The 24,192-nt window shown below is 35.2% G+C and overlaps 3 protein-coding genes and 1 long non-coding RNA gene across 4 annotated transcripts; all 4 read left to right on the top strand.

Annotated features, from left to right (window-relative positions):
* Positions 1 to 1,503: 1,503 nt before the first annotated feature.
* Oda (Ornithine decarboxylase antizyme) lies at positions 1,504 to 4,404 on the top strand. The gene is given in 5 exon segments (XM_088226728.1): positions 1,504 to 1,623; positions 1,625 to 1,672; positions 2,491 to 2,594; positions 2,858 to 3,066; positions 3,325 to 4,404. Coding segments are annotated over 5 exon segments (648 nt in total). The 5' UTR covers positions 1,504 to 1,508; the 3' UTR covers positions 3,497 to 4,404.
* Positions 4,405 to 13,896: 9,492 nt separating this feature from the next.
* LOC148281439 (uncharacterized) lies at positions 13,897 to 16,715 on the top strand. The gene is made up of 2 exons (XR_015822361.1): positions 13,897 to 16,547; positions 16,640 to 16,715. It is a non-coding gene; the product is annotated as an uncharacterized LOC148281439 (long non-coding RNA).
* A 6,484-nt stretch (positions 16,716 to 23,199) lies between these two features.
* Positions 23,200 to 23,640, top strand: LOC148281440 (uncharacterized). The gene has a single exon (XM_088226702.1). The coding sequence runs from the start codon at positions 23,200 to 23,202 to the stop codon at positions 23,638 to 23,640; it is 441 nt and encodes a 146-aa protein (XP_088082828.1).
* Positions 23,641 to 23,799: 159 nt separating this feature from the next.
* Positions 23,800 to 24,186, top strand: LOC148281441 (uncharacterized). The gene has a single exon (XM_088226703.1). It carries the CDS (start codon positions 23,800 to 23,802, stop codon positions 24,184 to 24,186), a length of 387 nt encoding a protein of 128 aa, XP_088082829.1.
* The last annotated feature ends 6 nt before the right edge of the window (positions 24,187 to 24,192 follow it).

The raw sequence follows: 24,192 nt of genomic DNA on the forward strand, positions 1-24,192 counted from the left end.
TGGACTATTTATTTAATGCTCGTTTAAATCCTTGTAAACCTAAACTGAAAAAGCCCAGACTATCTTGTCTCGAGAACAATACGACAAAGACGGATCATTGGAGAATCAAGGCCATAGTTGCTGATCGATGAACAGTACTTCATTGTTTCTCAACCTACAAGTCGGAATATGGAAATTTACATGTCCCGGTAATGATGGCACATCGATTATACCATTTAGTATGCCGAACATATATATGGAGTCAATATTAGTTCTATGTTTTTGTAGACTAGAAATATTAAACATTGACTATATCAGCATACAAATATTACCTCTCTCTAGTCCAAGATCCACGCTACTTTTCAAAGCTAGCGATGTTGGACTGATTCAATGTGATCTATGCGATTCACATGGAATGGAGACCAGACCACTATTCAAGGAGGCATATTCTAGAAGAGGATATTCTGTTAATGAAGCCAAGTAATTTCAGTGATTTATTTACTGTATTATCTATATGCTCGTATGTCAGTTTATAGTTCAAAACAACTGTTAAAACTCTGATGGACTTGACTACATCAATATCTTTTCGATACTTCTCTACGGCGTCAAAAGCTGGACTCACCAAAGTTACCACAAAGAGAATTGAAGCATTTGAAATGTGCTATGGAAGAATTCTTGACCCTTAAGCCATATTTTTTTTACATCACTTTTTAAGCCAGCTGTGAATTAAATTCTCGCAAAAGGGTAGAAAACAATATTGATTTCCAAGTAGAAAAAATATTTACCAAAGCATTTATAATTTTTGTATCACGCCATTACCCCGTAAGGGTAGGCAGAGAGGATAGAATGCCGTCGTATCATTATGTCTTTGCGTACAGATCTCGCTGCCTTCACATTCATACATCTTATGCACGCGTGACGATTTTTCAGACTTTTAAAATGTCCATCTTCAAGTATTTGTTGGGTTTGGTTATGCCATGTCTCTAAATGTCCAAACCGATGCAGACATCATAGCCATGCAGTGCACCATAAGACAGACACATCTCTACTCCATTTACTTTTAAGTATTTCTGTACCTCAGAGGCAGACGGATGCAAATCCAAACGTCAAAAATTTAACAAAAGCCTAAAGAATCTACTTTCTCTAAGTGATTTCTGATCATTTCTAATAATTTGTATTTTTAGTATCTTAATACATTGGTTCTTTCATTATAAGACTTACATTTCTTTAAAATCGATGGACATTATCATAAACTGGATACAAAAATCGAAATGTCATTTTATCAAATTCTGGATTTGCATCTGTCTGCCTCTGAGGTACAGATTTTTATCTGCCAAGGCTTTATTGAGATTATCGTCGAGATTATTGTTGCGATTATTGTCGAAATTGTCGAGATTGTTGGGATTATCATTGAGATTATCGTTTGGATTATCGTCGAGATTGTCGGGATTATCGATTTATCTGTTCTCCGGAACTCGGTCCGAACAGTCGTGTTGACGGTCGTGTGTTGCGTTTCTAGTAGCGGCGCCATGCAGAAGCAGCAGCTGCAGGCTGCCCAGGCGGGAGTGGGAAGCAAGCGCTCCGCCGCCAGCGCGGGGGCCGCCGAGTGCTTCCAGGTGTGCCTGGGTGCCGGGCCTCTGTGGTGGTCCTGATGTCCCTGCCGTCCCCTCGGCGCCGCCTCCCCCCTTCCCCTGTAAGTACAACACTACTTACCATTTCGTTGACCTGATGCTGAAACTAGTCATCCGTAATGCGTTTCTTTTTTGTTTGATACTGGGTATGTTGGATTTTTCCCAACACTTCAGCTAGCATTGCAGGAGCCATCTTTAAGGTAAACTGCGTAGAAAAAAAGTATTAGCAATTTGTACCGTGTCGCAGTCGGCAGTAGGCACATTTCTATCAGATTTTGTAGTATGTAGTGCTGGGAACCATGTTGAGTTTAATTTAAACCCTTTGTATTTGTGTATGTCAATTGCCTCTTTTATTATTGTACATTTGGGAAGAAATGTGAAAAAGGAAGATTAATATAAATATGGTTCTATGACGTTTTATCTACTCATCCAGAACCTAGTTTAGAACTGTAGTTTGTAGACACTACGCTTTATTATGGCCACTTTATAGGCCACTGAATCAGTACACCAGTTACAGCATATGTCCATAATATTTATTTACACAAAGGCAAAATTATCAATCTTTGTACAATCTCTAGGCTAAAATATATTAAAAATTATAATTAGAAATCAAACACTGATTTGAGTCTACTGAATACTTTATTTTATTTTTACAAATATAAACATATAAAAATAAAAACTTCGTGACAATTGTTTCGCCTTATTAGGGCATTTTCAAACGAATATAAAATAAAGTGTTCAGTAGACTCAAATCAGTGTTTGATTTCTAATTATAAGTTTAAATATGGAGTTCTACAAAATAAACACCAAATCAATCAATAAAATATATTATGTTTATAACTAATTGACTAATTATGTACGTGTATTGTGTATGTTACAGGGGATATTTCCTCACTGTCTTCATGTGAGGATTCCCCCTCAACCCCCACCACCATTCTTTCTCCCATCTCCGACTCTGAAGATGCTACTCGCTACCGTCAAGAGGTTAGTTTAATCTATATACATATTGCTTTATTATCTCTTCCAAAAGGTTAATAAATCAGTTGCCTCTGGGTGGAATGGACGAACATGCTCGGCAAGTTATACCAGGCTGAATCCACTCTGCTGGGGAGGAAGTTTGTCCCTGGGAGGATGGAGCTTCCAGTGTAATGGTCCACAAAACGGGTTGCTTTGATACATCTCTTGCCCCTGGCAGTTTTAGTGACCTGTTAGAATGACAACAGAGTAACTTGTATCGATGTTTGCAGGTAATCAGCAAGATCTGCACTCTGAAGGATGCCGGTCCCGTGAAGGTGGACTTTACCATCTCCCTCACGGAGACCACTCGCAGCGTGTGGCGCACGGTGCTGGAGGGTGAGAGCCTGTACATGACGGTTCCCGGCGTACTGAGCACCGGTTCCAAGGACTCCTTCATCACGCTGCTCGAGTTCGCGGAGGAGCGCCTCGGCTGCACCAGGTATTACTCATAGTCCGCACACTCGCATCTCCTTTACTAGCTACTCTTGAGGGCTGTTTCTTCTGGTTTCAATCAAATAAATCACTCGAGGAATTGACTGAATGACTAAATTTATTGCCTTACTTACAAAACTGGCATTTTTAAGGTAGCGAATTTGATGAAAATTGTGAAAAGAGTCTATCAAAAATCCTTAATATGTATAGTGTTTTAAATCTGATATTCCTCGCGAGTGATAATACTCCATTGTGTGTTGTCTAGGTGCGTGCTGTGCGTTCCAAAACAGCACAGCGACCGCGCCGCGCTGCTCCGCACCTTCATGTTCATGGGCTTCCAGCTGCTGGGCCCCGGGGCGCCTCCGTCGCCCCCGGCCTGCCTCCCGCCGCCCGCGCAGCCGCGCGATTACCTCTACATGCTCTACTCCATGGACTAGGGACGGGCAGAGACACCCCGACAACTCGCAACTTTGGCCACTTCTCATTACGACCGTTCTTACGAAACATCGTACCTTATAAAGGTTGGGACGATTAGAATCACTTAATCTTATACGGTAAGATTATGTTACTCGAATTCTCAGTACTTTACTGTCACACTTTAAATCATCCTAGTTTTTAATGTGGAAGTGGCCAAAGCTAAAATAATGTATACAATTAATATGCGATTCCTCTAAAACTTGATTGTGTAAATTTTTCATTTTCTCTGCGTTAGTTCTGTCTGCTGAAAGAGACGAATTGAAATAAAAATGTAATCGGTTAGGACACTCCGCTCGTACTCCGAGAGCAGCGTACCTTGAGAAGGCCAGTCCAGGAACTGAAATATTACAGCGTAGACAGTGATGTAATCGTATTTTCCTACCACGCTGGAGATCTTGGATTGGGTTCAGTTTCCGACAAGGTCGTCAATTATACAGATATGAAATTTCAAACTTCAAAGTATGTTTATTGATTGTTTATTTCTCGTTCAGACAACGCAGAAAAAATTATTGATTTAGAAAAACATCGCATTATAAATGTATACAAAATTTTATTACGTGTTTCTCTACAAGTAGCAGTGGGCGCATAAGTTGCTGCGGTTGAATATACCAAATGCGAGGGTTATTTTATATCCAACACGGGTGAAACTGTCGCCGCAGTCAGCGTGCGCCGCCCGCGAACATCTTTGGTACGATCAATCGCAATTGACTTGTCGATTTGTCGGAGGCCATCCGTCCCGGATGGACGTATTCTGTAGCATTCTTCCCGAGTCACCTAATAACGCAAGCTAACATTTATTTCCCACAAGGAGGCGAAGAAAAATATTTAAAAAAACAAAAAAACATTAAAAATATAAAATACAAAAAAATTCATTAAAATTTTAGAAAACCAAAAAAACATATACATTCGTGCATTATATTATTATTATCAAATACTTTTGACACGTTTGCGTGTAAAACTTATTAATATATTATTTCTTCGGATGATTTTACGAGTCTCAACAGCTTCGAGTTGAATAATTCCGGTGCATCGCGGTGAATAATGGATGCCGCTCGATTTTAAAATCGTTCTTTTTAGGTTTAGTTTTTATTATAATTGTAAAAAAATAGTTTTGCGTTGAGAATTTATATACGTTCGCATTTTGACAAATGATATATTTTATACGTCGTGGGTGCTTATAAATTGGAGTCGTCGTATCGCAAAATGACGAAAGTTGCGAGGATATCTAAAGGTTGGATTTTTATACCATTTTGTATGCGGCGTCCCATTTTTATAAAATTTTTCAACCACCCGAATTCACACTGTGATTTTTTCAGAATTTTTAATTTCATTCCCTGTATTAAATTGTTTTTATCATATTTTGTTCCAACGAGTAGTAAGAAAACAGTGTTGAGATTTTTTTTTTCTATATTTTTAGATTTTTTGTATTGGCTTTTCAAATTGACTCAATATTTTATATCCGAGTTGGTGAAACAAACATTTGAAGGTACTCGGCAAAAATGGACTGCGTTTTTTATTTTAGAGATATTAATCCCATTTTTTTTTAATGTTTTGACTGGAAAAAAAATCAGTAAATTATGTGACAATTAAGCTCAATTTTGTCTATTCAAGGAATGAGTTTTTTTAAATTTAAATGAGATATTTTTCTTAATTTTTTTCTGTGATTTTATGCAAGATATTTTTTATCGATTGAGAATATGTTTTATTAAATAAAATATGAAGCCAGTGTCCAACAAATAAGGCCTGTATTCTTCAATTTTCGTCAACGATCCCGTCTTTGCCGTTTACCTTAATCTGTACAAGCATTCTATTTCATACGATACTATTCCTGTTGACTTCCCTTTGTAAATTGTTTATCTTGGTATTTTTTAATTTTGATTTTAATTAAGTAAGACGTAGTTTAGTGAAGGATATTTTTAAACATATTAAAGTATAATTACACCCACCATCTTAATATTGAAGTTTGTGTTTTGTGTCACAGTTTTACTTAAAACTCTCCTGTGACGAGATTTCTCCTTTTCACTACACGCTAAAACTGTCAATTATGTTATAATTTCAATTTATAAATAAAAAATGTAAAAAAAACACTTGTTTTATTTTATCAAGTATTAGACTCCCCCCTCCTCGTTTCACCCCTGCAGAAGTAAGCAACCAGTTGTTTTTTTAAAAAAAATATTCGTTCTAAAAAATATTTTAATGTGCCAATATGTCTTCTTGCTCATACTGATCATCGTGGTTTCGGATGAGACAGGGTTTAATGAACACCCTATATTCAAGGACTATAATACAAAATATTTTCAGCCTCTGCCTATGGTGGAACTTCTTCGAAGGGAATATGCGAGTCTGTTTAGAGATAGCTGGACTTGTAAAGCAGCAGTAATGATCGCTGATACGCTGTGATACCAATGCAGTGCTCTATGCACCATTAGTTTCAGATAAGGGAATGATGGTCGGTCTAATCAATACCGAACCTGGTCAAGTTTTGGGAATTGGATATAAAACTGTCATTTTCAAAATTATATTAAAACAATAGGTAGTACATTTTATTATTTGTGAAATATTGCACTTTTAATCCCAAATCAACAATTCAAATAAAACCGCGAGCTGTATACGAGTATTATAAAATATTCGTTTTTGTATTTATAAAGTTCGAAATATTTTTATTTGCTTTTTTAACACAGATTATTTGATGCCATTTGAGGGTATGAGAAGCAAACTTCTCAAGCAAAATCTCCATTGAAGGACTTGCTGAGATATTTGCGAAAAACTTTGAAACAAGAATTGCGAGATTTGTAATTATGCTTCACCAACTCAATGGAGAATGCTAAGTTTGCGGTGTCAAGTAGTAGAATTGAAATCTGTTTTTGCAAGATTTAGAGACGGTTTTGAATTACGCTATTATTTCGGTCGGTAGGTTTTTATGTGTAGTTTATTTTGGCATCAATAACTTGTTTCTCGTTTTTGGTGGAGATTTCCAAGTTAGCTTCTAATATCCTCATTTGTAATTACCAATTTGCGCCGGAGACCTGACTTAATGTACATTTATCAAGTTTTAAATTGCGATTTGGCATTGTCCCCGATTCCATTACTAGCCAACAGCATTACAGAAATTTATTAGAAAGGGAAAATAAACAGTTTATAAAGGTATATGAGAAGTATTATATTTTCAGCCCCATTGTGAAGTGGTTAATGTTTGCGCCTACCATTTTTCAGATCCTGGGTTCGATTCCCGGCAGATGGACATAAAGTATTGATTTTTAAATCGTCATTCCTCTTCCGCACCTGTTGGTGCATAGGGCGCTGTATTGGTACATCAATCGCAGTATATATATGGTATATAAATTAATCTGGTATAGCGAAGAGGACAACGGAAACCAACATTTTGTAAAAGGTACGGCGAATCAACTATATTATTCAGAATTTTGAAAAGAAAAATTAAATCACATGTAAGGCGCCTTTTTTGGAGTGATTCTATATTAAAATTAATCAATGTGAAATGCCATCGTACGTGAAACCGTGTTATGAGACTCAAAAAAATACAATGTAACGATGGCAACCCCGTCCTGATGGCACCCTGGTGGCAACACTAACCCACCTCCGCCGTCGCCAGGATTCAGCACTGAACCTCGAAGCTTACCCTCTCTCTCCTGCAGAACTTACCGTGTGCACATCGTTTCTCGAGCTGCTCCGTCCATCTTTACTCTAATTTGAATAAACAGGAATAGCCCTTTTGATTTGTTAAATCTTGATTTAGTGCTTTTCTTTCTCATCACCGCTCGATACAACTAAACAAATGTTTTTTGGTTAAATGATAACATCATCTTTGCTGTGAATCTCTTTATCTAAATTTGATACAGAGTTTGTGTGGCTTTTTATATGATTTAATTAAATTTTTTTGTTTTTTTTCACAATATACAGTCGAACTTGGTTATTACGAGGAAGATGGATGGAATTTGCTCGCTATAAGCGTTACTCGTCATACCAGGGAAAGGTTTTTTTTTTTACAATCGCTATTGCACATCGTCACTAAGTAAATACATAATATATGTGTACATATAATTCATACAGAATTTTTTACAGGGGTTAGGTTTTAACTGATCTGGTCTAGAACTCATTTGATATCACCCACTTGTAATGTTTATTGTGTATTGAAATAAGCATAAAACATTAATACCTAAACCTAAAACTCGGTTATAAGCTTAGACTATACCCTGTCTGCGTAATCTATAAGTGCGAAAGCACTACAATTAATGATATGAATCATACACGTATTAAAATATCTAAAAAAACCCCGCGAAAACCCTCGAAACAAGCGTGTGATTCATAAACTACAAAAGCAGCTGTAAATTGTAGCAATGTGCCGAACCGGCACTTACTAAGTTCACAAAGCTTGGATTTTTTAAAAACCTTGTGTTGTTGTGGCGAAAAATCCAATTGGGTACTTACATAGCTATCATAAACATAATCCGATCCCAACGCCCAGGGGTGGTATTTATTATTTACGTTAGCCGACCGTTTAGATTTTATTACTTAGATTCTTATTTCGAGAATGATGTTTTTAACAATTGAAGATTTTTTGTATAATTTTTTTGTTCGGTATGTCCGAGAAGTACCTCGTTATAACAGTGAATAATTGTATGGAGACAACCATAAACTAAAATGTCAACTAATGTTTCCTTGTTACATCCGAGATCTCGTTATTTTCATGTTCGTTATAACCAAGTTTGACTGTATATAAAACAGAGTATTAAAAAAATAAAGAATAATTACATAGCAATAAAATACACATTAACAAATACAGCTTACCCACCCCATACCGCACACCGCATCTGAGGACATAAGCCTCCTCGGCGGTGCCCACATACACGGAAAATTTGCTCATTGTCAAACGAGAAAAGCTGCCCGAAGGAGCTCTCTGAAATCTGGTAGCCTTAGCATCTTTGTGCTGAAAGAAAGTAATCCAGAAGCACATAATATGTACTTCGTCGGATTGAGAAGAGAGGGAAGTGAATTCTTCACTGACTGGGATTAAATTGATTGGACATGATCAATTCGCCGAAATGATTACAAAACTTTTTAAAAGCCTCGAAATTCTTTTTAGAAACCACCAGATCTGTATATCCGACAGGACCTATGACAGGGCCACGGATAGTAGCGAGAAGCTCCATTCGGTAATCATAGAGAAGGGGAAAGGGACAAGACCACAGGATGTGTTCAGAAGATTGGTTAGGATATCCGCAGCAGCACGAAGGGGAGTTAACAATATTAAAAACAAATCATTTTTGAATTAATTTACCATGACCTGATAAAAACTGCGTAGTCCAGTGATCGGGGATAACCCGAGAAGATTCTAAGCGCTGACGGATTGAAGGAAAAAAAAGAAAGGTAACCCTCCCTGAAGGGGAAGATTCCCATCGCGATTGCCAAGCATTAAGAAGTACATATTAACAGTTAAAATAGTCAACAAAAATCCCACAAAGGCATGGCCTGTTCGTGGGTAACAAGAAGATCGAGAAATGTTTGTGAATTTTTGCTCCTATAGTAAATAGACTATAGCGGTAGCTTTGAAATCAATCAGTAAAAAAATAAAAAAATAAGCCCCTAAATAAAAACAAATACAATTATTTTAGAAGAATGTGTATTTAAGCCCAAAGTAAAAGCATGTAGGTAATTTGCTATAATTCATAATAAAACAAGCAAGTACTTTTTTTACAAATAATTTAATGTGTAAAAATATACAAACAATATTACAACTACAATGTTTCGAGTATGTCCAAATGCTTGCAGACTGGCTGGATTTCCTCCCTAGGGAGTTGTCCATATTTAAATTTATTTCAACAGAGAGAGAAATTTTTTGAGAAGGGGATATGGAAGTCTAGGCATTTACAGGGCTTATGACCTGCCGTTGGCTGGTTTAAGTGGCCACTTTACACACTGTGTAACATTCAACATTCTGCCCATGTTTGAACATCCACATTTCCGGACACAATCAAACATTGTTGAATTACTACCTGGTAAAAGAAGAAGTATAAAAATTGGAAAATTGTTTACAGGCGTTGCCTAGTAGGTGATTTGGTTCAGCCGGATGAATCTCACCCATGTGATAAAGGTTTCAGCTCTTTTACTTCACAAAGGTCAACAGATGGAAGATTTGAGGAAATGTGGATGTTCAAACATGGGCAGAATGGTGCAAACATTTTCAGGCGTTGCCTAGTATGTAGGTGAAATAATTCAATTACATGAATCTCAGCTGCATAAATAAAGGTTTCAGCTCTTAAACTTTACAAACATCAACAGATGGCAGAATTGACGGAATATGGGCAGAATGGTGAATGTTACACAGTGTGTAAAGTGGCCACTTAAACCAGCCAATGGCAGGTCAGAAGCCCTGTAAATGCCTAGACTTTCATATCCCCTTCTCAAAAATGTTCTCTCTGTTGAAATAAATTTAAATATGAACAACTCCCTAGGGAGGAAATCCAGCCAGTCTGCAAGCATTTGGACATAATCAAACATTGTTAAAATGAACCTAATTATTAATGACATTCTTACAAGCTTACATCATTTAGCAAAAACGTTAGAGATGGGACAAATTGATCTATGTAATTTGATCGAATAAAAAAATAGTTTGTTTAATAATGTTCGCGAAAAAAGTATAATGTCTTATTTTTTATAAATAATGTATTAAACACATAATAATAGGCATGTTTTTGCGTTTTTTTTAATCAATTTTTGGAAACAGTTTCATGATTGCATGAAATAACTGATAAAATCGATTTGATCAGTGATCAGTAATTTCCCGTCACTAATGAAATAAGTTTGACAGCTGTCATTCTAATCGAGACATATTTTAAGGACTATAATTGCAATTATTTGATTACGTCGAATAAGGTGCTGGGCCCCGTTTACAATAGTAAAATAACAGAGTAATCTTCGATAAATTGTCCATAAAGTAAAATAGAATTTTCCATAACAAAAGGTGTTTATTTCTATTTATGTAATAACACCGGCGGCCCCGACAGACATTGTCCTGCCCGAACGTTGGCTTGCCTTGGAAAAAAAACTTTCATTGATAAGTAGGTACCTAGGTACTTAACATTATTTTGGTACGTGTATTTGTACACAAATCTGGATTTCTCCCGAGGGGGAGTAGGTATATATTTTTTATTTATATCCCTACAGAGATGAGGTAGAATTTTTTTCAAATTCAGGATTATAGATATTCGAGCGTTTACAGGGCTTATGACCTGTCATTGGCTGGGTTAAGTGGCCACTTTAAGTACTACAACATTCCCCATTCCGCTTATTAGCGAATATCCACACAGATAACATTTTTGATTTTTGTATATATCTTACTAAACGAGAAACCATTCACAAGCGAGTTGGAGCGCCATCTATGTATTGATATTGAAGTTAAGTGACAGGTCATAAGCCCTGTAAACGCTCGAATATCCATAATCCTGAATTTGAAAAAAATTCTACCTCATCTCTGTAGGGATATAAATAAAAAATACCTAGGTACTTGTTTATGGTTGAACTCCAAAACATAACATAAATCTTTTTTTCAAATATGGCATTCTTTTTGCAAACGTCAAACTCCGGTCCTCTCACCAACAGAGGGGTGTACTTATGTTAGGCATACGATTTTTCAAAATGTGTTGAATTTAATATTATTTTAGTATCACCAAAAATGGGTAGAAATTACAAGGAATTTAAGGAATGAATCTAATTTAGATCCACAAAAAACTAATTTTGTTTGTGAACATTCAAAAACAACATCTTCATATTTTTTGTAAATGAATTCTCCTAAATTTAAAAGGTTATTAATTAAAAATACTCTACACTTCCACTTATTTGTTTGACCAATAAGCGCTTTCACCCTAGAGGGTGAAATTGGCCCATTAGAGGGCATCTTTAGACTGGAGAATATTATACAGTGTGAGGATAATTTATATAAAACTAAATATTATCAAGTGTAGGTACATTTAAACATAAGTTGAAAGAGATACAATAAGCAATATTTCAATGGAACAGAGTGGGTCAAATTATTGAAACATGTACATTTAAATTGAAGTAGTATATTTTTATGATATTTTAACTAAAACATTTCAATTATATGTTACTGACGAAGATACTTATTTTTTTATACAAATATTCATTTAAATAATTATATTTCACTATGTCGATGATAACTCTGTTATTTAATTGGGGAACTGAGAAACCTTAGGCCCAGTTGCATTAAAAAAGTAAACAGAGATGAAGAACATTTAAGATAAGATAATATAGAAGTCTAGGCATCTACGGGGCTTGTGACCTGTCAATGGCTGGTTTAAGCGGCCACTTTAGACACTGTGTAACATTCACCATTATGCCCATGTTTGAACATCCATATTTCCTCAACCCTTCCATCCGTTGACTTTTGTGAAGTGAAAGAGCCGAAGCCTTCATCATGCGGGTGAGATTCATCCGGCTGAACCAATCCACCTACCAGGCAATGCCTAAAAAATTATTTTTCCAATTTTTTATACTTCTTCTTTTACCGGGTAGTTAATTCAACAAGAGGAGTGATAAAGGAATAAATATAAATCTCAATAAATAATATTCTGTATGTAATTAGGCTAATTAGTTCAATAAGTAGATTTATGCCGATTCATAAGAAAATAAAAAAATGTATGTAGTCATGATCATGCCCAAGAAAAATAACCGAAGGACGCACATCGTGGCGGGCGGAGAGAATTGAAGGAAAGTTAGGGGACGCAGCTGCTAGACCACTAGACAACCCCGATGGAAAAAGGGTTGGTCCAACATGATTTAACCGACGATGATTGGAGGAACCCATCGAAAAGGAAGGCCCAGAGTCCAGCAGAGGGTGATCGAATTCCCCATAAAATACGCAACATGAGTGATTATGGACATTCACGATGTAAGATTCGAAGGAGTCGCGACGTCAGATACATTCGCGATGTAATTGTAAGAGAAAAAACTATTGGTATATTTATTGATCTTCGCAAAGCCTTTGACAGCATATCACATGAAAAATTATTTAATAAACTTAAATATATTGGGATAGAAGGAAAAGCTCTATTATGGCTAAAAAGCTATATGACATGTCGCACCCAAAAAGTAAAAATTCTTAACATCTTAAGTGAAATTGAATTAATAAATTTTGGTATACCCCAAGGCACAGTACTAGGCCCCCTGTTGTTTATTATATATGTCAATGAAATTTTCAAATTAAAATTAAATGGGAAAATAATATCTTATGCTGACGACACTGTCCTAATTATAAATGAACTTAATTGGGAAGAAGTAAAGAACAATGCCAACGAGGACATCAATTATGGTTTCATACTAATTTATTATCACTTAACAGTGAAAAAACTTTCTTTCTATCCTTTTCCATTAACCAATTTGACCTCCCAGTAAATTTCAATATCACGATCCATAATCAAAATGACAATATTAATCATTCTTGCCCCCAATTATGCTCGACAATCAAAAAAGCGGATAATATTAAGTACCTAGGCATTATAATTGATAGTAATTTGAAGTGGAAAGTACAAATAGCCACTATGGTCAAAAGAATTAGGAAACTTATTTATGTATTCATTAGACTAAGAAATATTTTATCTCTAAAACTTATAAAAACAGTCTATTATGCTTTAATACAGTCAATTCTGCAGTATGGAATTATAGGCTGGGGAGGAGCTTATAGGACAAACTTAAAATCACCCTCTATTATTCAAAAAAAGATTGCAAAAATAATTCTTAAAAAGCCCAGAACTCACCCATCAAAACTAGTATTCGAAGAACTTAATATACCAACAATTGAAGAAATTTTTAATAAAGCCTCTATCTTACAAACTTTTAAAGAAAAAACAATTGAAGTACAAAATTCAAGTAACTCTAGATTTTCTAATAATTTAATTTTGCACAGATGTAAAACAACAGCAGCGTTAAACCATTATACGTACATAGGTAAAAAAAACTTTAATAAACTTCTGGAAAACTTAAAATCTATAAAAAATTATCAAACTTTTAAAACTAAAATTAAAAAACATTTAAGACTCACCCCTTCCTAGACTCCATACCAAAGAATGTTTATTTTTTATTTTTAATTTACCTCGTTTATTTTTAATTTTAATTTACTTTGTTTATAAAAAAAAAAAAAAATGTAAAACGAACTCCCTCTCTAAACACAAGTATCTACTTTATTAGAGAGGTAGAAACGTTATATATAAGATGTTCTGTATATTTACCTATTTTGTATTTCAAAAATGTATTTTGTAAAAAAAAAAAAAAATATTCAATAAAAAAAATTTTTAAAAAATCTCTCAAGTCGCCACGGGTGAAACTCGCCAACTTCGCAAAACGCGCACACCGCCGTAATCTAACCACACTCAAGCCGCAAGTAAACACCTGTCCGATCAAGCCATAATCTAATCACAGGTACAGACTTCAAAATTTCATACCGCGTTCGAAAACGCCTAAGATCTCCCAGGACCACGTCGAGTTCTTTAGCCGCCGTCCTTCGTGCCCGAAGTCTCCGGTCCAGCTGCAGCATCGGGAACCAGTCGCCGGAGGCTGCAGAAGACGCATCGAGCTTCTACACGCCGCTGCGCCGCGACGCTCACCTCCGTCAGGTTATTTTTAAGTTTATATTTAAGATTATTTCTAAGTTAAATTAAGTTTTTACGTTCTAATATATTTAATTCATTCACGAAGCCATAATTTATTTCTTTACCCTCTCCATCATTGTAGTAAATTGACTGACAAAAGACTAAATGCAAAGAAACCTTTTTTAAAATTATATTCTTAATATTTCATTATTTATTTATTGTACAAAATGCGTAAAGCGCTATTGTCAATTGGCGCCCAACGTGGGGCCTTGTGATTTTGAAAAATCGCAGGACCGCGAAAATTAATTAGAACGGTCAGTCCATTTACGGGGAGAGATATTATTGTGCAATCAAATCATAGAGGAATTTTTCTTTACCAAATATATAATCACAGTTGCGTATACTCGTATGTGTACACTTATATTTCAGGTTATGTTTGATTTGTTCTTTATAGCGATGTTTATGGTGTAAGTAGTCTAATTGTTTTTCTTAGGAATTTTTTTGGGGATAGTAATTTCTATACCGAGTTCAATCGATTTTGTTGTGTTCTTATTCTGGTGTTAAGGTTCTTAACAATTAATATTCGGTTTACTAATTTTTTTTGTGACATGTCTTCGTATAATAAAAAAATTCCGCAATGCCTCAACCGGGTAACTGGAACTAAATCCTCATATCGGTCTAAAGCTCCTTGATTTTAAGCTATTGGCTCCGGCGAAGTTAGCCACCATTTTTATCTTACTATAATCACACCTAGCTACGGGTAGCTACGGTTGCTATAAGAACAATTTTCCATATCCATAGCAACCAACATCAACAATGACATTTTTCTCTTCTTGATAAATTCTGTCAACTACCGCATGTTCATAATTTTATATTCCCGCATCTGCTTGTCCTTTTATCATCTTCCCGCATCTGAACACCATTACATATTCTGACCCCCGCGCCGCCAAATTCATCTTTATATTTCCCAAATAACTATCGTGAAAGTGCTGTAATCACCAAAAAAGGGAAAAACTACCCAGAAGCCAGGACTTGGAGATAGCATCCGGATTCCTGTCCCTGATTCCCTTTCCTGTCTTCCTAAAGGTAGGATTTTTGTCTGCTGTGGTTTGTTTGGCCGCACACTGTTTTTTTCCGCATCTGCTATCATCGCAAACGGATTTTAGAGCTATCGATTAATGGAATTATTGACGTAATCTCTCCATAATCTATTTACTATGCACTGGGTATCGCACATCCGTCTAACTTCTTGACTCTAGATTCTGCCTCTTCTGGGTTTTCCTGCGATTGCCTTTAGTACTTTCATCTCTGACGTTCTGAGCAGTTATTTGGTTTTTCTATTTAGTTTTTCTACTTGGTTTTTCGTATTTTTTATTTTCTCTCTATCTATCCTCGCTTCTGTTGTATACACCATGATTTGGTCTGACACACGTTTTGTATATCCAAATTATGTTTCCAATAATCATGTGTTCATTGTACTATACGACATTTCTTAGGCATCCAGATGTTTACTAACTGAGATGGATATGTTCTCATCATCACTATGGCAGCATCATCTGCGTGGCATGTAGTGTTAATGACCTTATCTCCCTTGGTAGACTCACTACTTTTTTTTATTCTTAAAAGCGTTTTTTTACATATATTTATTCTGCTTGTGTAAGAAAAGGTTTTAGGCGTATATATTGTTGTTGTATATTTAGTTATAAAGGTGCTAAACTTGCTTTGTTTCTTTGTTGTTCTCAATATGTGTTATTTTCTAAATGTTAATATTATTTATGTCCCGAATTGAGTTGTTGTAACTCCTGGGAATGTAATTCAACGTATTATATTGTAAAATACTTTGTGTTAAAAAAAAAAAAAAATTCCCGCAAAAATTAACACAGATTCAGTCAAATAATACTCACGCAAAATTATAATCGCCACCCCAATATGGGTAAAGTATAAAAACAGCATTATCGATATTATTCCTGGCATCGGTCAAGGCAATCGTACCTTCCTTTCCCATTCATCCCATGACCCATCCTTATGGTACCTACCTCACATCAAGATGGAAGAAATACAAAAATAGAACATTTGGATTTGAAACAAAATAAAACAACAGTTTGACATTACACAATGACATTGCGTAAAAACTCTCGGAATCGTCGCGCGTCGTTGTAAAAGTTATCATAAATAGTTACATATTGTAACGACTATATTTCATCCTGCCCCATTTAAGTAGCGCGTGATTAAGCACGAGTCTAAATGATATTTTTGCTACATTAAGATTCAAGCATGGCAATACCACGTCAGACTGTGCATTTCTAGAAAAAGCAAAAGATCGCCCGTGACAAACGGAATAAACGTGTAACGTGACAAAATCAAAGATGTAGTTCTTTTATATTTACGGCATGTAAGTAGTATGTAATTTAATTTGTAATCGTATTGTCGTTTCAATTTGCCAGAACACGGAATCTATTGATGTATTTTTGTCCATAATTATAGGCTTCCTAAACACCCCACTTTATTTTTTGATATATTTAAAATAATATTGATGTTTTTTGTTGATATTTCTTGATAAAACTCCATAGTTAATGATAATGATAAAATTTATAAATAAACTTATCAATGAAACTTCTTGGTTTAGTTTTACTTTTTATTATTTTGACCAACGAGCGCTTTCGCCTAAGTAGGCATCTTCAAGACTGGTGATTTGTTTACAACGTTTACAGCTTTTATACTATTCTTAACATATTTTGGAGATAAGATAGAACAATATTTTAACAGGGGACAGAAAACATAAATATTTACAACTAGTTTGCTATACAATTCATTTTTGGGAGTTTTTGGACCGAAAGGGATTAAGTTTTATTATTTAAAATGTGGGAAGAGAACACATGGCGAAATACAACAGTGTGGGGAATCTACATTTTAACAGATAAAGTTGGAAAATACTTTGGTTTTTTTGACAGGGAAGTTTACATACCTATAAATGAAACATTTTAAGATTCATACTTAGTTAATACAGATAATTTCATTACATAATTTTAGTAGTAAGTAATTAAATCAAACGGAGCTATATTAAATTAAAGGTTTAAGTAAAGGAGAGTTTACATAATAACATTTAGTTAATAAGTTTACATACCTAGAGATAAATGACGAAACATTTAAAATTCATAATTAGTTAAGACAGAGTTAATAAGTTTACATACCTATAGATGAATGACGAAACATTTTAAGATTCATACTTAGTTAATACAGATAATTTCATTACATAATTACATTTAATTAACAAGTTTACATACCTAAAGATGATTGACGGAATATTTTAAGATTAATACTTAGTTAATACATTAGTTTTTGAAATGAAGTTATCATTTTGATAGTTAATTTCATGTTAATTATATTATTTTAGTAGTAAATAGTTAAATCAAACGGAACTTTATTAAATTAATGGTTTAAGTAAGGGGGAGTTTGATAATTCCAATTGCTGGTTAATTATTACTGCATTAAGTTTAATTCTATTGATTTCTAATGATTCTAATTTATCTAGTTTTTTCCCTTTGTTTTCAAAATGTAGTAATTTAATATTATTTTCGCTGTCAAAAGTATGGTTAAGCGAGTTTAAATGTGTTGCAAAATTAGATTTGTCATTTTTTAATCTATAGGAGGCAATATGTTCTTTGAGTCTTGTTTTTATTGATCTGCCACTTTGACCTATATATATACCTTCACAATCATTGCACTTTAAACTATACACTCCATTCTTGTCTAAGGTTGAGATCTTATCTTTATTATTAACAAGGCATTGTCCCATTGTTTTTTTATTATACATAGCTACATTAATTTTATTTTTATTAAATATTTTTTTAATTTTTTTTTTTTTTTTTTTTTTTTTTTTCACTTGTGTTTCCTATATAATTTAATTTTACCCAATAATTTGATTCATTTTTATTATCTATTGGTAATAAACCGTTACCTATTGCTTTGACTGAGTTTCTTTTTTGTTTTTTAATTAATAATTTGTCAATGAGATTTTTTTCATAACCGTTATTGAATGCTATTATTTTTATAATGTTTATTTCTTTTTTATAATTTTCATTAGACATTGGTATATTAACTAATCTATGTATCATTGAATGAAAAACTGACAATTTATGAGATAAATGATGGCGTGAATTGGCATGTAAATTTGAGATTGCTTCTATAATTAAATCAGATTTCTGTAAATCAAAAAACTTTTCTTCAAATAATGAATCAAAAATCATTAAAAAAATAAAAAATAAAATCAAATCTAATAATTTAATTGTTTCAAAGGCGGACAAAGGTAATTGTACGGTTATACTTAGCAAAGAGGTTTATACTGAAAAAATGGAAAATCTCCTTTCTACAGATAATTTTGCCGAAATACCCAAAGATTTAACGCAAATTTATTCAACAAATATAAAAGCGGTAGTAGATTCATGTAAAATTATTTTTTCTAACACTTTCTCAAGTCAACAAATACTTAATATGAACCCTCAATGTCCGAGACTATATGGATTACCAAAAGTTCATAAAGATGGGATGCCATTAAGACCAGTTGTTTCTTTTAACTCTGCTCCCTCGTATAAATTAGCAAAAAAAGCGAATTTCCTCATAAAATGTATTCTAAAATTTAACCCTAGTCGGACAATAAAAAATTCGTTAGACCTTATCACTAAAATTAAAGACACTAATATCCCTAAAAATTCAGTTCTAATATCTTTTGATGTAGTAAATCTTTTCACTTGTATACCTATAAATGAACTTAAAAATGCATTAGACACATATATTTATAAAAAATTCTTAACGCCTCAATTGAAAAATGAGATTTCTCAAATTTTAAATGTTTGTATAGATCAAAACCTATTTAAATTTAACAATAAATATTATCTTCAGAAGAATGGTCTTGCCATGGGAAGTCCATTATCTCCAATATTAGCTGATTTTTACATGGACTATTTAGAATCAAAATTATGTCAAACAAAATTATTTGAAAATGTGCAATTTTATTATAGATATGTTGATGACGTCATTTGTCTTTGGAAAGGAACAAAAAGACAGTTAGATACATTTTTTAATGAACTAAATAACTTAAGTAATTCAATTAAATTTACGATGGAATATGGAGGAAATAAAATTAACTTTTTAGATTTAAACATACAAATAATTGACAGTAAATTTGACTTTAGCATTTATAGAAAACCCACATTTAGCGATAATATCATACATGCCAATTCACGCCATCATTTATCTCATAAATTGTCAGTTTTTCATTCAATGATACATAGATTAGTTAATATACCAATGTCTAATGAAAATTATAAAAAAGAAATAAACATTATAAAAATAATAGCATTCAATAACGGTTATGAAAAAAATCTCATTGACAAATTATTAATTAAAAAACAAAAAAGAAACTCAGTCAAAGCAATAGGTAACGGTTTATTACCAATAGATAATAAAAATGAATCAAATTATTGGGTAAAATTAAATTATATAGGAAACACAAGTGAAAAAAAAAAAAAAAAAAAAAAAAAAAATTAAAAAAATATTTAATAAAAATAAAATTAATGTAGCTATGTATAATAAAAAAACAATGGGACAATGCCTTGTTAATAATAAAGATAAGATCTCAACCTTAGACAAGAATGGAGTGTATAGTTTAAAGTGCAATGATTGTGAAGGTATATATATAGGTCAAAGTGGCAGATCAATAAAAACAAGACTCAAAGAACATATTGCCTCCTATAGATTAAAAAATGACAAATCTAATTTTGCAACACATTTAAACTCGCTTAACCATACTTTTGACAGCGAAAATAATATTAAATTACTACATTTTGAAAACAAAGGGAAAAAACTAGATAAATTAGAATCATTAGAAATCAATAGAATTAAACTTAATGCAGTAATAATTAACCAGCAATTGGAATTATCAAACTCCCCCTTACTTAAACCATTAATTTAATAAAGTTCCGTTTGATTTAACTATTTACTACTAAAATAATATAATTAACATGAAATTAACTATCAAAATGATAACTTCATTTCAAAAACTAATGTATTAACTAAGTATTAATCTTAAAATATTCCGTCAATCATCTTTAGGTATGTAAACTTGTTAATTAAATGTAATTATGTAATGAAATTATCTGTATTAACTAAGTATGAATCTTAAAATGTTTCGTCATTCATCTATAGGTATGTAAACTTATTAACTCTGTCTTAACTAATTATGAATTTTAAATGTTTCGTCATTTATCTCTAGGTATGTAAACTTATTAACTAAATGTTATTATGTAAACTCTCCTTTACTTAAACCTTTAATTTAATATAGCTCCGTTTGATTTAATTACTTACTACTAAAATTATGTAATGAAATTATCTGTATTAACTAAGTATGAATCTTAAAATGTTTCATTTATAGGTATGTAAACTTCCCTGTCAAAAAAACCAAAGTATTTTCCAACTTTATCTGTTAAAATGTAGATTCCCCACACTGTTGTATTTCGCCATGTGTTCTCTTCCCACATTTTAAATAATAAAACTTAATCCCTTTCGGTCCAAAAACTCCCAAAAATGAATTGTATAGCAAACTAGTTGTAAATATTTATGTTTTCTGTCCCCTGTTAAAATATTGTTCTATCTTATCTCCAAAATATGTTAAGAATAGTATAAAAGCTGTAAACGTTGTAAACAAATCACCAGTCTTGAAGATGCCTACTTAGGCGAAAGCGCTCGTTGGTCAAAATAATAAAAAGTAAAACTAAACCAAGAAGTTTCATTGATAAGTTTATTTATAAATTTTATCATTATCATTATATTTAAAATATATGGTACTCGTATATTACCATATTTTTAATGGATTATCATCAACAATAAAGTCGGTCGAAGTATTATTTAGAGGAATGACGCGTACAGCGATGGCTTACGCCAAGATGTTGGCCGGATGTACCTTTAAAAACTAATATGTACCTTTAATAAATAAAGGCACAATTTAATTTTTCCAAATAATTAAATTTTAATTTTTTTGTAAATCTTTGAAATATGTGGATACATTGAGTGTTGACATTCTTTTATTTTAAAAGAAAATCTGGTCCTTTTTCACACTCCTCACTAAGGGAAGTTACAATGGCGCCCAACGTGGGGCCGAGCTTTACTGCGGCAAATGGCTTCATAAAACACTCATATTTTAATTTAATTTACCCTGAGATAACCTCCATGACGCCCAAACTGGATTCTTATTTGAGTAAAGTAAAAGTATCTTTCACTGTGTATTGGTATGACAGGAATTGCGAAATGGCAATCGCAAAATATGATAAATTGAATTTGGTAACTTTACATAGTTTATTTAATATTATATAACGTAACTTATTCAGATTTTATATTTTAGTATAAACCATTTTGTCGAAATTAATTAGCGGATGTAATTATGATAATCAATATTGTATTAGAAAAACACTCCTTTTCCTTTCCTTTTAACTGATGACCTATGGGCGGAAACTAGACGAGAAGCAGCATCTGGATAAAAAGCCCGGATCACAGATTTGGTGATATTTTTTTCATTTTCGTTCTTTCATTTTATCCCATCATAATAGTTTAGTTAAGTCTAATTAGGAGAATTCTTTGATCGTTTAGAGTAATTTGAAGATTTTTGTAAAAAAATTTTTTTTTATTGATAATTGTGGGTAGGGAGTTGTCTCGTAACATCGACAGCGGATGGTTGTGTGTTTTGTTGTCAGCGCGTACAATTTTGTGTAAATTATAATATTACTTCGGTGCATTGTACTGGAGTCAAGTAATAACTGGACATCGAGGGAGGAGCGTTCGATAAGTTTTTGATTTTTGATCATTATTTATTTTTAATTTAATTTTTGTTACTGTCTTCTTTATCGCATTTTTGTTGTTTAATGCTTCAGTATGGAGTATCCTGGGGATCCTCCTGATCTTGAACATAGGAAAAGACCTAGGGCACCTAGTTCCCCTGATTTGCAACCATGCAAACTTCCCTTCCCTGATCCCGACCTTTCCTCTCCGTCATTTACTTATTCAGATAATGCTTCTGGACCATTCTTGGTGTTTGTTTAATACCAAGAATCTTCAAAACCCCTTCACCCTATCACTTTTGGTAAACTTTTGTACACCAATAAAATTGGTGATATTATATTAGGTGTGAGAGTCGAAAATAAATTTTAAATTTCCTTGACCCTTAAGGCTGCCATAGCAGCAAATATTTTTTACCGCCGAGGGACAATAGCACCGAACCGCGGGCGGAAACCTCCGCCGCGGTACACCTGAGTGACGACTTCGAGCCGCGGGCGAATGAACTCGCCGCGGCGCGCTACGTGCTGAGGAACATCGAAAAAACGCGAGCCAGCACGGATGCGAGACGGCCACGAGCGGCCGATCGACACCGCATTCCCGAGGGACGACTAATACGCGCCGCGTGCGGGAGAGCCCGCCGCGGCCCGCTACGCACTGATGGACAACACCGAACGTGAGGCTGGGCGCAGACAGGAAGGCCGTGAGCGGCCTGCCTACTTCACATCTCGGCGGGACGACTTCGAGCCACGGGCGAATGTTTGTCGTGATTCCAGCGCAGTTTTATGCTGGATACGGACGGACCCTCTCCGGTACTCCACTTTCGTGGCCAATCGACTTGGGGAAATAGACGAGTTGACCGCCATCAAAGAATGGAGATGGGTACCGACGAAGGAGAACCGCGCCGATCTGGGGACCCGCGACAAAGGGCTTTCTGACCTGAGGACAACAGGGCTGTGGTTCACCAGGCCACGCTTCCCGAAGAGCCCCGAAACCCAGTAGCCTGTTGAAAGGTCGCTCACTAAAACCACCGACGACCTGATGGGACTGAAGCAGGCCCACCGTCGGGCATGTGAACAGAGAAGAGGCGCTCCCCCGAATAGAGCGTTTTTCCTCATGGACTAGACTAGTCCGAACCACCGCCTGGATGCAAAGATTCATCTCACGGTGCCGCCGCACCGTCACTGAAGCTCAACAAGTTTGAACTACGAGCCGCCGAGATGCAAGCAGCCGAGACGCTGTGGATCAAGCGGTCACAGGAAGCAGCCTTTCAAGAGGACATCGATGCCTTGAAAAAAGGGGAAAACATCCCACCGGGAAGTCGCCTGCACGCGACGAACCCCTTCCTGGACAGCAAGGGAGTGCTTAGGATGGGAACGCGCCTACAAGCCGCTGAGGGCATTGCGGCCGGGAGCGTCGCGCCGCCCGTGCTGGACGGCAGCTGCCGCTATGTACGCCTCCTCATCAACCACTACCACAAGACGGGCGGACACCCAGGAGTCAAGAGGACGCTAGCCGACATCAGGGCCAGGTTCTTCGTGCTGAGACTCCGCAACGCCACAATGAAAATAGCGCGAGAATGTTCGCTATGTCAAATTGCGCGTAGCAAACCGCGCCCGCCGCTCATGGGCCAGCTACCGGAAGCCCGGCTCGCCCATTGACTGCCACCTTTCTCACACTGTGGCCTCGATTTCTTCGGGCCTATGGCGGTGACCATAGGCTGGCGGCGAGAAAAAATATATGGCGCGCTATTTACCTGCCTCACGACACGGGCTATACACATTGAGCTCGTGTCATTTCTAGAGAGCGATACCGCTATTATGGCCATCAGAAGGATGGCCGCCCGTAGGGGCTGCCCTGCGGAGCTGTATTCAGACAACGCCACCAACTTCCGCGGAGCGGACAAAAAGATCCGCGAAGCCGTGGCCAGTCTTCTCACCGACCCCAAGCTGCTGGCCGAGCTGACGATTCGAAAGATGGGCTGGGAATTTATTCCCGCATCATCGCCCCACACGGGGGGAGCCTGGGAAAGGCTCGAGAGGTCAGTGGAGAGAGCCATACATGCCACCCTAAAGGAACAAGCGCCACGCGAGGAGACGCTGAAAACAATCTTGGCTGAGGCGGAGTACTCGGTCAACAACCACCCGCTCACCCACATAATATTATTGTGGCGAAGGACGCATGTGTTTTGTTCGCTCCGTTTTTAAATTTAA

Source organism: Micrasema longulum, unplaced genomic scaffold, assembly GCF_059751315.1.
Source record: "Micrasema longulum isolate JH-2025_06_02 unplaced genomic scaffold, ASM5975131v1 h1tg000462l, whole genome shotgun sequence".
NCBI lineage: Eukaryota > Metazoa > Arthropoda > Insecta > Trichoptera > Brachycentridae > Micrasema > Micrasema longulum.